The sequence below is a fragment of the Electrona antarctica genome (assembly GCF_951216825.1).
Source record: "Electrona antarctica genome assembly, chromosome: 13".
Classification (NCBI taxonomy): domain Eukaryota; kingdom Metazoa; phylum Chordata; class Actinopteri; order Myctophiformes; family Myctophidae; genus Electrona; species Electrona antarctica.
The window spans coordinates 31,457,898-31,474,330 of record NC_136794.1 but is presented as its reverse complement, the minus strand read 5'-3'; the positions used below and the strand labels follow the sequence as shown (position 1 = coordinate 31,474,330).

At 41.1% G+C, this 16,433-nt stretch overlaps 1 protein-coding gene across 1 annotated transcript in view; it reads left to right on the top strand.

The window, feature by feature from the left end:
• The window catches only part of LOC306935363 (neurexophilin-2-like), a 24,260-nt gene extending 17,690 nt beyond the window's left edge, over positions 1-6,570 (top strand). Inside the window, exon 3 of the mRNA XM_079518377.1 lies at positions 5,439-6,570. Within this exon, the coding sequence (XP_079374503.1) occupies positions 5,439-6,206 (768 nt within the window). The 3' untranslated portion in view covers positions 6,207-6,570. The remainder of the gene's footprint in view (positions 1-5,438) is intronic.
• The last annotated feature ends 9,863 nt before the right edge of the window (positions 6,571-16,433 follow it).

Here is a 16,433-nt window from a genome sequence, read left to right as displayed (position 1 = left end):
TAGAAACTATTCCTGTAGTTTAACTTTAAGGAAGTTTCACTGTGTGTGTGTGTGTGTGTGTGTGTGTGTGTGTGTGTGTGTGTGTGTGTGTGTGTGTGTGCGCACACACAGAGAAAGACAGTTCTCTGTGCCTCATCTCTCGCAGGGTGTTAGTATTTAGATGTCCCCTACTACGTGATCCCATGTTGTCATAGCAATTTCCCCAGTTGCTCATGATACTTAACGATGCCTCTCTCATTTAAAATTATAATCATCCTCATACAAAGAAGCTCACCTGAGGTTTTACACGGATAAAAAGTAGAATTTGGTTTCCCCCTCTTGAAGCTGCGCCGTTTGAGACCTGCAATGTGTAATGAATATCTTAGCTGGTAGGGCATAGACCACAGTGTTGCCATGTCTGCTTGTTATAAGCGACTTTACAGGAAAAACAAGCCCAAAGTTTAAGATATTCATTAAACATGACGGGTCCCAAGCAGTGCAGCTTCAAGAGGGGCTTGTTTGCCTGAAAAAACAAATCAAAAAAACAATATTGGTAGTTTGCAGTTTGTATAGGGTTGCAGTGTTTTGGGCTTGATTTTAAACCAGTGGTTCAAGGTCAAGGACCCCCCAAATTAATATGTATTCATCTGAAGATGTTGAGCCAGGGAGCCACACAACCCTAAAATGTTTCAAACATATTCCAAATAATTCCCCCTTTCCCCCCTCAAGATAGCCGATGTATATGGGTTTAAAGTGTACGTGTGGCATAGTCACATCTTTTGGGCTTGTTTTCATGAACCCAGTTGCACATATTTCTTGCAAAATCTGGCAACACTGGTAGACGAGTACCATTCCTTCTGTTTTCTCAGCGGTGGAGCAGTTCCCCCTATAGGGACTAACATTGTCTCACTGATGTTAATGTTCAATGTGCCCCACTATTCATGGCCTTTCAAGGAGCCAAATTGAATTAACAAGCGAAGCTGCCACAAGATGCTGTTAAATTGCGATATCAGTGGGGAAATGTGGGGGAATGGAATTGGTTGATTAAATGCCTGTGAATTTGATGAGCTACGCGGCAGGACGGTTATTACAGTGTTTCCCCATTCATTTGTGTTTATGGGGAATTGTCTTAATTAAGCATCGTCGTGAGGAGTGATAGATAGATAGCCCGGGCCAGTCAGTCAGTCGTCTGTGGGAGAGACGCATTGATTTCACATTATACACATCCAGGGCTCTCAAATAGCACAGCCATTATGCCCCGCTTTCCACATTAACGTGACGCCACGCAGTGTGGGTCAGCGAACGGCATTCCTTTACAACAAAATTCACATCATAAGTTATGCGCCATTACAACACGCCAGGGTATTTTAATTATTCAACATCTGCCATGGCACATATTGCATTTTCTATTTGACAAATGGATACAGATGTGGTGGAAATAGTGTGATGCAGTATAACAAAACACATGGCAGTATAGATGGACCTGGATTTGTCGGCTGTGTACACATGTGCTTCAATTAAGCTTACAGCAAAGATTATAATTAGTCTAGAAGTAGCGTTTAGCAGGCTCTGTAAGATTTCAAGCAGCCGCTGCTCAGTGCTTTCACATCTGTTTCTCTCCGTGATCCCTAAAACCGGGCCCGGGGAAAGCCAGCGCAACTAATTACTAATACAACTAGCTAAGCTTATTGCCATGAATTATTAAAGTTTTATCTAAAGTAGACCAGGAATCACTCCTCAAGCTAAACGGGCTTTGAGGTGCAAGGAGGGATGACAGCTCTGCACTGTGTCTGGATTATAGAACTCTTGAGTTGTCCCCACTTTACGACTTTAAAAGTCTGTGCTATTGTTGTTGGGAATATTCAGAACAGTTAGTTCTCAGAGTCGAGTCCAGGGCGGGGACTCCCAGAGGGGTCCTTCCCAGCAAAATTAGTTAATATATCATCAGAATAAGTTTAACCACTTTAACCCTAATTTATACTTCAGCCAAGCCATAGGCGATTTTAGGCTCTCCCAGCAGGGGGGGGGCACAGATTTTAGGCTCTCCCAGCAGGGGGGGGCACAGATTTTTTTTTAGGGGTACCAAACACACTTCCTTGGGGGGTGAGTATAATAATAGCCTACAATATCTGGGTACACATCTGTGAGAACTCAATGGCTAAGTTATAGAATATAAACGACTAAAGTAAATATGCAAGACAAGCACTTATTTTTCTAGACACTACTGTATATGATTTATTTACTCATTTTGGAGCATACTAAAGCCAATCAGCATGTGAGTCATGTAAATCATGAAATCAATGTTTCAAAACTGTTCATTACAAAGCATGAATGAAATGAAAAATATTAATGAGTATGAAGTTACAATATACAAAACATTTCTTTTTTGCCACCAGGGGGGGCACGTCGACTAGTAAACTAGGCAACTAGTCAACTAGTAAAAATCACTAGTGACAAATCACTAGTGAAAAGTGTACTCCGGGCCAGCCAGTCATTTAATACGGCGAGACTCTTAGTTTGAAAGCCATTTCACTTGGAAACCAAGACCCAGGAAGTGAATTATCGCCATGTAGCCTAACGGGTGCCACGATTGTTATTTAATTCAACCAAAACATACATTTTGTAACCAGGGATCATATCGTTTAGAGAAATGAAGTGCAAATCAAGCTCGTTTTGAGCCAAAAAGATTTATATTAAAAAAGGCGTCAAAAGGCGAACTCGGAACAGAGCAGGACCAGGAGACGTCAAAAGACAATCTTGGCGGTAAATGAGCTGCGATATTTATTCAGTGCTGCTAGTCTCACGATATGCACATTTTCAGTGCAAAAACTCCCGAAACCGTCTCAGCTGAGATTAATTTAAGTCCCAAATAGATATTTTATAGTCCTGGGGACGTAGGGAATCGGGACCCCCTTAGAATGGAGCCTTGTTCCAGGCGGTCCCCGGCAAAATGTGTTAATACAGCATCTCACTCATTATAACCACTTGATTCATACATTTATGTTGGCTATTAAAAAAATGCAGTGAGCTGTGTGCTTGTACATCTGCTATTTTTGAACATGAAAAAAAAAAGTATTGGAACATTTTGAATTATTTAGAATGTTTGTTAACATACATCTTTTCTTCAGGGGTTCCCTGGCACAAACCATTTTTAGATGGGGTCCTTGGCACAGAAACGTTTGACAGTGACTGTTTTAGATTGGAAGACGCATAGTGTCTATATTCATACAGTAGCCCTACAGTATCAGAATAGTAATGATCTGGGAGCAGTTTGCCTATTAAGGCCTGGGGAGATTTCATGCACTCTCTCTGACCTGATTAGTCATTCCAAATATTGTCATTTTCACAAAATGTTATAATTTCAGAAGTGCATTGAAATTGATTCCCATCTCCATTAATTAAACCCTATACTTTGGGGGGGGGGGGGGGGGGGGGGGGGGTCCCCAAGTGGTCTGTAATTGATCCCCTCTTTTTTTCTCTTTCTCCAAAATAGCAGTTCTATAAGCTCACAATGCGTCACAAGAGCTTGTAGATCTGCTATTTTCGCTGAATGTTTGCTAATTGGCATGCACATGCATTTACAATGTAGGCATTTAGCGGATGTTCTTTATCCAAAGTGACTTACAGTAAGCAAGGTAAAAACACTGGGTTTTTAGGGGTTTATTTGTATTTTTTACAATGGTGTAAAACGTGTTATTTAGCACGTAGCACAGCATGTACATTGTACACACACACACACACACACACACACACACACACACACACACACACACACACACACACACACACACACACACACACACACACACACACACACACACACACACACACACACACACACACACACACACACACACACACATACTACAAAGGCAGTGTTCTAACAGTCTGTGTTGGATTGGACTGGATTTTATAGTTACTTGTATTGGAAATTAAAGAGCCTGTGTATTGTGCAAATCACAGAGGCGGTCAATGACACACGACACGCACACATTTTAACACCCCATTTCTGCACGGCGGCAGAAGCAGCAGCAGCAACAAACAATAGTTTATGTGCAACGCGCTCTCCTGCTCAAATGTGAATAGAGGTGCAACCATTAACAGGTTCCTGTCTCACGCAGTACCTGTTACAAAGGTTCCTACTAACTTAGTTTATACCTAAACTAATTGCCATATTTGACTACTTGAAAAACATTTTAAAATAGTTCAACTAGAACTAGACGGTCTACATCGACATGTTGTGAGCTTGTAGATTTGAACTATTTGAACTATTTTAAAATGTTTTTCAAAATAGTAAAAAATGGCAAATAAGTTTAGGGATAAGGAGTGGTGCAAGATATAACCCTAGAGCCTAGACCAGGGGTGCCCACACATTTATGACGTGAGATCTACTTTCAAAATGACCAGCTCAACAAGATCTACCCAATGAAAAAATAAGTGTACCATTGCTAAAAATAGTTTAAATATATAATGTACCTGGGGGGGCTTTGGAATAGGGAGGGGGGAGAAATTATGACAGGCAGTTTCTGCTGTCAAAATAAAAAAGGTTTCTGCTGTTAACTTAAACGCCCAATGCATTCTCAATGGCAATAGCACAAACTTTGGCATGCTACTAGTCCTACATACTTACACCTAGAAACCCCATTCAAACCTATTTAGGTTCATCTTACGGTGGACATGTTTGCCTGAAAAGAAATCTTTGAAATGTTTCATAGTTTTAGAAATATAGTGCTTTCAAATTTGAGAAATTCACAATGGGGCTCAATGGCAGATATTGGCACAAAAAGCACTTTCACCTAGAAACTCCATTCACACTTTTTATAATTCAGCTTACTGTGGAGACACATGCTGGAACTTTTTACTTTGAAATGATTTGTAGTTTCGGAGTTATTTAACTTAAACGCCCAATGCATTCTCAATGCCCTAGACTTAGTAAATAACTAATACTTAGTTGATTGGGGAATGGGGACGGCTCCGTACTTGCTCTGCTTCTCCCCATCTACACCAAATCTCTTTGGCGAAAATAGATGATCCTCAAGCTCACAACATGTTGATGACCGTGTTGTGACAACACACTGAGCTTGTAGATCTGCTATTTTCCCTGAACGTTCTCCCCAGAAGAGGGAGGCTATAGGGTTAGTGGTGTAACATTTCTAATGCAGATGAAGAATTGTCAGAGGTTATTTGAATATTTAATATTGTTTCTGTCGGGTGGAAACCTGATATTTCCAAAACCGTTACTTTTCAGGATTAAAATTCAAACTCAGCAAAAGTAGCAGATCGACAAGCTCAAAATGTGTCGCGAAGCGTCATGCTTCGAGCTTGGAGATCAGCTACTTTTGAACGACACTGAGGGTGATCTGTAGGACAGTTAATTTACAAAACAGCAATGATTTAATATACTTTTCTTTATGCTTTCTGTCTCACTGATCCTGTGTCCTTGTGTGTTCTCTCTGAAGGTTGCGTGCAGGAAAGCGCAGGGAGGAGCAGCAACGGAAATCATAGAGTGGGGGGAGAGTGAGAGCGAGCAGAAGTTCTCTCCCACAGGGGCCAGCCCACGCATCCTCAACCCCCTGCGGCTATTTGCCAAGGGCTCCCCAGGGCTCAAGAGCCACATGAGGGAAGTGACATATTTAGAGAACACAGAGGACTTCTGGGACTGGTTATCCAACCAGACAGATGTGCAGGGGACGGCGCAGGCCAGAGCTAAGCGCCGGCCCATCGTCAAGACCGGCAAGTTCAAGAAGATGTTCGGATGGGGCGACTTTCACTCCAACATCAAGACAGTCAAGCTCAACCTGCTGATCACGGGCAAGATCGTGGACCACGGGAACGGCACGTTCAGCGTGTACTTCCGCCACAACTCCACGGGCATGGGGAACGTGTCGGTCAGCCTGGTGCCGCCCTCTAAGGTGGTGGAGTTTGAGATCGCCCAGCAGTCCACCTCCTCACTGGAGACCAAAGACAGTAAAGACACCAAGTCCTTCAACTGTCGCATCGAGTACGAGAAGACGGACCGCAACAAGAAGACTGCCGTGTGCAGCTTTGACCCGTCCAAGGTTTGCTACCAGGAGCATACGCAGAGTCACGTGTCCTGGCTGTGCTCCAAACCCTTTAAAGTCATATGCATCTACATAGCCTTCTACAGTGCGGACTATAAACTGGTGCAGAAGGTGTGCCCCGACTACAACTACCACAGTGAAACGCCCTACTCCTCTACAGGGTGATCTAGCCGTTTGGTAGCATGTGTTCCCCGATTTCTCTCTCTTCCCTAATGTCAACCTGAAATCAACCTCTAACCTACCAACCCCTTGATACCAACCTACACAATGAGACAGCTGGACAGGCAACATGCTTTCTAAATGGAGTTGAACTGGATGCGCCGCTGAATTTGGTTTATATATTCAAATATTTTGTATACTACACCGGCACACTAGGTGATGACACACTAGGTGTCCAGGGACTCTAAACTATAAGATCAGTGGTTCTCAACTGGTTTTGCACCGGGACCCGAGTATTGCATTGACCTTGAAGATGGAAATCTATGTATAGACATAATATTAACCAACAGCAACTAAAACCATCCCCCTCCCCTATCTTGGGAGCTTCTATTGGGTCATGATCCACTGGTTGAGAAATGCTAGTCTAGGGGTTGATTTGGTATTGTGAGTTTGCTCCACAGCCCCTGGGCGATCCCATGTTCTGAGACACCTCATCACATGTGTTCCTCTGTAAAGCCTTGGTAATTAGTACTCTGTCCAGATGTGTTCCACTAGGCCAGGCTACCGGCAAGAATGGATTTCCTGTTCAAAGTACATTGGCTGCTTCTGTACCAGTAGATTTGCTTGGATGTTAACGTTGAAGATAATGAAAAGATTTAATATTTTCAGAAACTATGATTCTCTTAAAGGGCATTTGAATTATCATTCACAAGGAGATTTGTCATTCATAAACTTGGGACTGCTAAACTCGGACTAAATGGTAGCATTTTCTTTGATTGCAGGGCCAGCATGGACTTGGCTATTAATTACAGAACAAAGGTTGTCCACCTGTGTATTTCAGATTTGTTTCAAATATGCAGCATGTTTCAAATGGGCTTGATGAATCAGCTGGGTCTATGACCTAATAATACTGTGCCCGCAACAGTTCTGAATCAAAATGAATGTCAGTATAACAAATCAATTCTGACAGTATCTTGCACATAGTCCTCTAACCATCACATCGTCTCTGTCGGGTGGAAATCTCATATGTCCAAAACTGTAACTTTACACTACAGGATTCAAATGAAAAAACAGCATAACTACAAACTCAAATCGCTTGCAGATCTGCTACGTTTGACGTTTTTGTGTGCCGCTGTAATATGATACTATGATAATTTACACAACAAAAAGTTAGAATAAGGAGTTAAGAGGTTTCTGCCCGAAAGCAACGACATGCAGTATGTAATATAAAAATCCCCTTCTCCAGACATGTTTTACAATGTGTAAAGAATACTCTATGTTTATGTTGTTTAACGGGGTTTTCCTCACACAAAAAGTGGAAGCCATTTAGTTACTCTGTCAATGAGAAATTCTGTATCGATGCAAATATCACACCCGATCAAAGCAAAGTGGGTTAAGGTTTAATTTGCATATTGAACAGTGACAGGTTTGTGGGATTAGAAGAATGTGATTTGGGTGCTCTGATGGCAGTCTCTGCACATAGTCGATAGTCATGCCTCCAAGAGGAGTTAACTGCAGAGAGAAAAAAAAAAAGAAAACGTATTTTATTGGAGGACGACTTCAATACCCATACTTTTGTGATCTGATGGCTTCCTGGTTTACTTAATAAACTGTGTGGTGCGGTCTTTCCAACGCAATCATGGGATGATGATGATGCAACTAAACCAGTGTGAAAACCCTTTTTTTTGCTCCCTGGATGTGGACTCAGCAGCATGTCCGCCCACAGGAGCCACCATGCAGGCAAATTAATGTGTCAGGGACAGGCGCGTGATAGCGTTAATTGCAGGACAGGTGGATTTAGTGAAACTGGCAGACAATTAACAGCACTTTGTCATGGTTCTGCCACAGAGCCCTGACACCGCCTGTCTTTAATAGGCTTTAATTAGGCAGAGAATTTTCATTTACTCGTTGCCGGCAGCGAATAAACTATTTAAAAAAATGTTTTAAAGGTGAAATGTACAGAATTCTTCCTGAACAACAATAGGATTTAAATTAAGATTGCAGGCACTGCCAAGTATGTCAGATACATTTAGACAGACTCTAGACTCTAAAACGGACAAACAGTTACACCTGTACTTAGACCACTTTTTCCGTCTACAGTCTACACCAAACTAAAATAGCCAATCAAGCTCGCAAGTGCCATGCTTGCAGATCCTCAATTTTTGGCAAATGTTTCCCCCGGAAATAGGCATGTTCAGGTTAAAATGTTTAAAAGTATTGCGTCCCCTCTCCAATGAGCAAATCATGAAAATATGCCATCTCTTACAAATCAAAATCCAAATTGTTACTTGTAAGTTCATCTGCACAGTAACTGCCATAGGCAGTGTTGTTAGTCATACACATCCAGGGCTTAGGGTAGGGCCTGCCATTGACCAAATACACGGCAATCACTTGAGTCAAGCAAATATTGAAGTTTGAAAGAGTCGTTTTATTTTGTTTGTAAATGATGTATTTTCCTGCACAACTGTAAATGACACTAACGTGCTACAAGTGAAGAGAGGAGTGTGATAAAGGAAATAAGTCTAAGTTGATCTATGTTGTTTTTAGTTCCAGCTCTTTCGTGCAATGCAAAGTGTATATGTGTAGAAGTCTCAGTAATTCTAAATCTAAATGTGTTTTACTTATGGCTTAAGAGTAAATGATGTCACTTCTACTTTCATTTCCCCAGAGAAATATATCTATATATAAATTGTTCTTTATTTTTTTGGTGTTTGTTAAAGCTAGTGGTATCATAGATGTGTCATATTCATTGCCATTTATATAGACTGCATTTTTTGTAAAACCCGCAGTGTATACAGCAGCTGTATTGATTTTCTGCTTGCTTAAAGATGGAGTGCCATGATTTTTTCCCACCCTAAAACATGACCATCAGGTCTTATTGTTATATGAGGAAGAATAATTATTTCAAAAAAAGTGTACAGTATTTGTTAAAATGTCGTTTCTATGTGTGCACGCCCACCAGTTCATTAAGTATGCCTGGTTTGCCTGGTGATCCACCTGAACTGAAGCCACACCCACAGCTGTTGTATGATAAAGGGGGAGGGGTTAGGGGAGGGGCTGATAGTGTGATGTCAATATATACGTTTTTTTCATTGGCACGTTTGACTGTCAAGGTTTCAGCCTCCAGCAAGTAACCCTAAATACAAAGACATCATTGCATATAACCACAGTACCACACCAAGGGGTCTAATGAAGCACTGTCACATCTTAAACACATGGAAAATTTAAAAAAAAAAGAAATCACGGCACTCCATCTTTAATATTGTTTCAAAGTATTTTTTTCCTCCCCTGTAATATAGGCTAAGATCACTGCTGTATGTATAGTGTAAGTAAAAAAACAAGTTCATTTTGGAATATTTGATTCAGTAGGGGGTTTGTTTTATTAAAATGAAATTGTTTGTAAAGATCAATTATAGGTTTTTATGACATTAAACCTTATTTGAACTTGACTCTTCAAATTCGTACCAAGGTTAATCTTTTAGGTTATTAGAGAAAGTAAAAGATGAAGGTACATTTTGTTACATTTACTGCTTTCTTTAGTTTTAACGATTGTAGCAATCTGTGACAGTGGGGCGGGGGCATTTGAACAAATGGCTAAATATGTTATTTTTTACAAACTTTTACAGCTATTTCTATATTATTTAATGTAGTCCTACTAGACCCCAGGAAATTACATCTGGCCACAGTAGTTGTTTTGTTTGAGGTTTTATGAAAGATGCTTCTGAACATGCATTATTTTTCTAGTTTACCCATTCAAATACTAAAATATGTCCAAACTGTTAACATTTCAGGAGTCAAATAAAACATATCAAAAGTAGCAGATCTACAAGCTCAAAATGTGTCGCTTCACGATACGCTTCGAGCTTGCAGATCTACTACTTTTGGATGCAACGCTGTAGTATGATCGTAGAGTAAGTGATATTTTTTAGTTAACTTTTTTTTTCCGTTTGAAGTTAAAACAAAATGTTTTTTTGTTAAAAGTTTAAATCACTATTCTGATAGTAATCATTGCTATAGAGTGTTTGTTCAGTAACAGTCTCACTGTCTCTGCAGCTCTTTAATAAACAGAAAATACATTTTCAGGTATGTGACAATTTCAGCCAATCAGGAGAGTATAGACTCTCACAGATGTATTTATCGATTCTGACATTTCCAATCAAAGAGTCTAAGCGAACTCGCCCCTTGGTCCTTCCCCCAAACCCCCCTGCCCTTGAATGGCTCTGAACATGTACAAATGCAAAATCTAAAAGGTGCTTACCCTGCTGCCCCACTTTGAGTGTTGCTAGCCACAGTGTTGCTAGGCAGCAATGAGTGTCCCTATGTGTCCACATGTCCGTCCAAGCACAAAAATAGCGTTTGTTGACCAGTAAGTGTCACTGTTGCACAGCCTAACACACACACGGGCCAGTGAGGAGCGCTTGTACAGTACAGTACAGTACAGTACAGTACAGTACAGCACCACTCAGTTCAGACGGGTCTGATTTTTCAATAATAGTGTTTTTTCCTCGATTGCAACTGTGCAACAGCGCCCCTGGTGGTCAGGATTGCGCAGCCAGTTCCACTCATTTGGGGAGACAAGAAAAGATCCAAGATGGCGGAAAGATTGCGAGACAGAGTGGATTAAAACGCTTTCCACAAGGAAGCCGGACAAGTGGGGCAGCTGGGTAAACACCTTAGATTTTGCATTTGTTCATATTCAGAGCCATTCAGGGCAGGGGGTTTTGGGGCAAAGGACCAAGGGGCGAGTTCCAAAAATCTTAGGCTAGACAGAGTAGCTATTTATGATCCAGTTGCAAATTTTGTCTGCTCATTTCTTTGTGTCATCACTTACAATTCCACTTCTTTAATCTGTATCCCGCCTGTGTTCTCTATCCTGATTGGATAAAATTGGTATCCCAGTTTCAGTTTCTGAAAATGCATTTTGTTCAATAAAAAGCTGGAGTGACATGGAGACTCCCGTTACTGAACAAACACCATCTCAATGAGTACAATCACAATATAGCTATTCAACACTTATTTTAACGAAAGAAAGTCATTTACAGTACACTACCTTTAAAATATGGAGATAAGAGATTTATGCCCAACTGCAACAATATCTATTACTGTAGGGCTTGACTGCACCAGCCGTCCAGCCACGGGGTGCTGCAGAGAAGTGTTAAATGTGACAAAGCAAAAACAGAAAAACATATGCTGAAGCTTCTATGAAATTCAAATGAGTGAAATCAGCCTGAGAAGAACTTTAATCCATGCATTCCCATGCATGCCCCAAAAATAGGGTCACGAGTCACGACGGTTAAAGTGGTTAATCTCTAAAGTCTTCCCCACAAGCAGTTCTTCTTCTCCACGGGATAAACACCATTTTAAGAGGTACATTTCAGCGTGGCTTTTTAATGGGCAATAAATCTGTGTCCACAGGCGTGGAAGATACCAGAGGTACACCCCAGGGAGCACATCCATTTTCGCGGCGGCCATCAGGGACAGAGGTCCTTTCAATCCCTTCCATTACTCTTATCTGATCAAGGCGAGGCATCCTCTCTGCTTCAAGCATCAAGTCACACCGAGACACTCCTGCTACGCTCGGTCGCTCACTAAAATCCTAACAAGGAAAAAGTATTTACTATGATGTGAAAGACGTAAAAGTATCTTTCAATATTATATTTGGTTGTCTTACTAAAGCCCAAACCACACCAAAGGGTCGGGTTGGGACAACTGTTTTTAAGGTAAACCACACCAATGCCAATCATTGAGTTGCAATGAGTTGCATTGGTGTGGTCTAGCTTAAAAAACGTTTTGTCCCAACCAGACCCTTTAGTGTGGTTTGGGCTTTAGTGGTAATTTCAGCTCTTAATCCAGGCAAATTTGGCATTTTATTCTTAAAGCCGCAATCTATACGCTTTTCAGTGAATAAAACATTAAACCACTCTCTAGAGCACGTTAATGCAAAATAATGTCTGTCGGGTGGAAACCTCATGTGTCAAATTTAAAAATAGCAGATCTATAAACTCAAAACATGTCCCGCTGGGCTGTGAGCTTGAATACCACTACTGGTTGACAAGAAGTATTGCATGAAACTCAAATGAAAAGAAAAAAAAGCCTTCCAAAAGGTTGGCATATTTTATCATGAACATTAGGTGAGGACCAATTTATATGAAGACAGGTTGAAAAGTGGTGAAATGGTCCTTTAAGGGTATTTCTCTTTTTGCTTAGATTAGTCACTTATCATTGTCGGGTAGAAACCTTGTATGTCTTATATAAGTGCTACTTTTCAGGAAAAAAAATAACCTGTGCAAATGTCACAAGTTTGTTTAATATTTTACCCGCAGACAAAATAACAACCACTTTTATTTTCGATTACAAACATTTTCAAAAATCTCTCTCACTTCCATCGCATTGCGATTCGTTGTGAGATTGCAGATAGTTCATTTTCCCTAATGTCGTCGTGCTACACTATCTCACAAAGTAGTGCAGCAATTATGAAAAAAGCATAAACAGGAGAAATGGACATGTAAGGTTTCTGCCCGACAACAATGTTATGAGATGGCTCCTACTGCATATTTTAATTCCTTTAAGCCATTTATTAAAAATAACCTGAGACCAGACATAAGGCAGAAATGCCTGAAAACATGTATGCGCATTCAAATTAACCCAAAACATACAACACAAACATTATTATGACACCTTATTCAGTCAGTGAGAGAACCACCAAATGGAAAGGCACGCTCCTTGGAGCAGACCGCAACAGGCCTTTTGTGCTTAATTTAAACAGATACAAATCACACATGTGTGAAGTGAGGGCATGGGCGTAGTTTGAACTTGACCCCAGGGAGGGCGAATCCCACGTGCACGCGCGATTTGTTTTTACCTTTTATTAATTATTTTGCCGTTTTTATACAATGCCCTAACCCCTAAAAATTAGTTATTTAGGACAGCAGCACACACACACGCACGCACGACAGCCGTACAGCGAGTCATCATGTCATGATAAGAGAGATGATTACAAACTACAGTCAGAAGCACACCACAAGTTACAACAACAACCAGCATTGACAGGACACTGCAATCCTGCAAGTTTGTTTATTTACCTGATTGCCTATCCTACAGTGTTGCCTTATAGTTCACTTTCGGCGTTAGAAAACTGCGCAAATAAGTAGGCTAGTTCATTGCAGAGGGGCGGGCTGGCATGGGCATCTTTGTAATATGTCTCGAATGTCCACACAATGATTATAATCAAAATAGTAAAGTTTACTGAAAAGCTTCGGCAGGATAACAGCAGCATGTACATAAGTCACAACAACTCACGTTAGTCACCCAGAGACGACCTGCTTTACGGCAGATTCGTAACCATAGTGATGCCGGTCTCTTAAAGCTATATATATATATATATATATATATATATATATATATATATATATATATATATATATATATATATATACATACACACACACACACACACACACACACACGCCAGGGGGGCTGTGCAACCCCCTGCCCCCCCCCCATTAAATCCGCCCATGAGTGAGGGGCGCTCTAATCATCGTACATCATAATCATCAAGAATGGTGGTCCCTTATTGGCCTCAAACCCTAACCTCCCACGGGGCAGCACACCCAAACCTAACCATAACCCTCAAGGCACCCCTCACCAACCTTAATCCGGTCGTTTTAACGCACCCCTCACCAACCTTAATCCGGTCGTTTTAACGCACCCCTCACCAACCTTAATCCAGTCGTCTTAACGCACCCCTCACCAACCTTAATCCAGTCGTCTTAACGCACCCCTCACCAACCTTAATCCAGTCGTCTTAACGCACCCCTCACCAACCTTGTCTAACCAATGACTAGTCTAAACTAAATATGCACCCTGGCCACCACCATACCTAGCCGATTTGCTCACACATACAGTATGACGTTTTTTCTCCATTCATTGTCAATGGCATTTAATGTTTGTGTTCAGACATAATCTACACTATAGCAGTTTATAGCAGTTTGCACACCTCAATAATCACAATTCTGAATCAAACAGCAACATTTGTTGCGCCCCTATGGTTGGAAATCAAATCACTTTTGGTGCCGTGTTGTTTAGAGGCCCCTCAAAGAATGATTAAAATCTGGGACAGAAAAATGCCTCGTGATTTGTGGCATCTTTGAGGGGCGCCAGCCCCTCCTATACACAGGTTTAATGTTTGTCACTAGTTCAAAGTTTGTTTAGTAAACGCATTGACAATAAAGGGAAAATTTGTCATGTGTCATATAGTCTCTTTATTGTTAATGGCATTTAATGTTTGTGTTGGCACAGTTTTACATCACCTAATCAACATGAGTTAGACTTTAATATATTAGCACCCCTCACTTCACACGGGTGTGATTTTTGCTAAACAGGCTCCTCCCGCAAACTTTGGAAGCCAGTCATAGCCAATGGAATATGAAAAATCAGACTGATAACATCACATGACTCCAGCAGAGAGAATGTGACCTCATCATGGGGGCGAAAATATAATTCTTGGCCCCGGCCAGCCATTCCGGCCTGGCAGAGATTATGATTTCAAGAGTAGCTAACGGACACAATTGCTGACCAGTGATGCATCGTCAACAGCTTGAAATTCCTGTCACAGACAGAACAGATTCCAGATCAGCAGCTCCTCCAACCACACTAAGGCATCTCCTGTCACTCAGACTATATGCGGTTTTATAGAGGAAAAGGAAAGAGCAGAAGAACAGGCAAAGGAAAAGAGATGAAAGGTTGGGGAGGTGTACAAAACAGAAGATATCAGGGCTTTTCTCGGTGCGAGGGGCGGACATGGATCAGTGTACACCCACCACTGATGAAGAAATCTCTTGTTCCAACCAGACAAGGCTGCAGCCGCTGCTCACTTTAATTAGAGGCCTATTCATGGCCGCTCACACACACAAGACATGAAAGAATAGCTTTAATGCGAGCAGCCAATTGCTTTACTTTCTTCCCACAAGAACACCAAGTCTGAAATACCGCTTCTCAGCTTAACAAGCTGTCCATCTCTTTAGTCTTGCCATCAAATATCTTGTTGCTGTGTCGAGCAGAAACCTCCCATATCCATATTGTAACTTTGTGGGGTATTTTTCCCCATAAAGTATGCCCTACTTGATCATACTTCAAACTATAGCGTCATACAAAAGTAGCAGATCTGCAAACGTTTTGAGCTCGTAGATCTGTTATTTTGCAGTTTTTGAATCCTGAAATGTAACAGTTTTGGACATATGAGGTTTCCACCCAACAGAGATGATTTCCACTTTGCCCAAATTAAGCACAGGGAGTACTTTTACGGTACATTATAAGTTATCAACGTAGTTAGAAGAACAGAGAATCTGACGTCTACATGGTGGGATAATCGACATTTCATGCTTTGAGTGATATGGAAGATTAGTTCTGAAGAACATTAGACTGTTACGTTATGTTCCACTAGCTTATCTGCAAATAACTTTTGTGACCGGTGAGAAGGGAGCAGCAGTCTGCAGTATATGGACTATTGAGGTTGGGAGTATAAGGCATTCAAATGTTATACAAACGACCTGCGATTTAATGTGCCAAAAGAAAAAACAAACAGCGACACCCATTTACTGTTGAAAGCACAACAGAATGAGTAGTGACACACCTACACTTCATTAAAACAAAGCAATGTTCACATGATCCTTCACATATCCTACAGTTGTGTGCTGCATTGCAGATACTGTGCTCAACCCGGGGAGCTGATCAGCAGATGAACAGAAGGAATTGTGCAAACTAGCAACAAAACAATGCTTGGATCAGAAAAATCGATGCATTTTTCATTTTACAAAAAAAATGAAAAAGGCTAGCTGCGTTGGCAATGTATGGAGGGAGGTATAATGTATAGATGCCAAGAATGTAGTTGACGGGGGGCCCTCAAATAAATGACAAATGGAGATAAAAGAAAATTGAATAAATATCAAGCATGCGAGTTGATGTATGGTATTCTCTGGAGGAGGGGGGGGGGGGGGGGGGGATCAACAAAAATAGCAGATCTACAAGCATACAGATATGCTATTTTTACCATCGAGATTCGGTGTAGAGTGGGAACAAACAAGCGCACCAAGTACAGTTGGAACCCAAGTCCGTTTTACTAAGCATAGAGGGGGCGGTTAAAAATAAAACACCCGTGAAAATGTCTACGTTTAAAAATGACAACTACTGGCAATTCTACAATGCTGGAAAACTGTTTTAATGGGTTAATGCAGG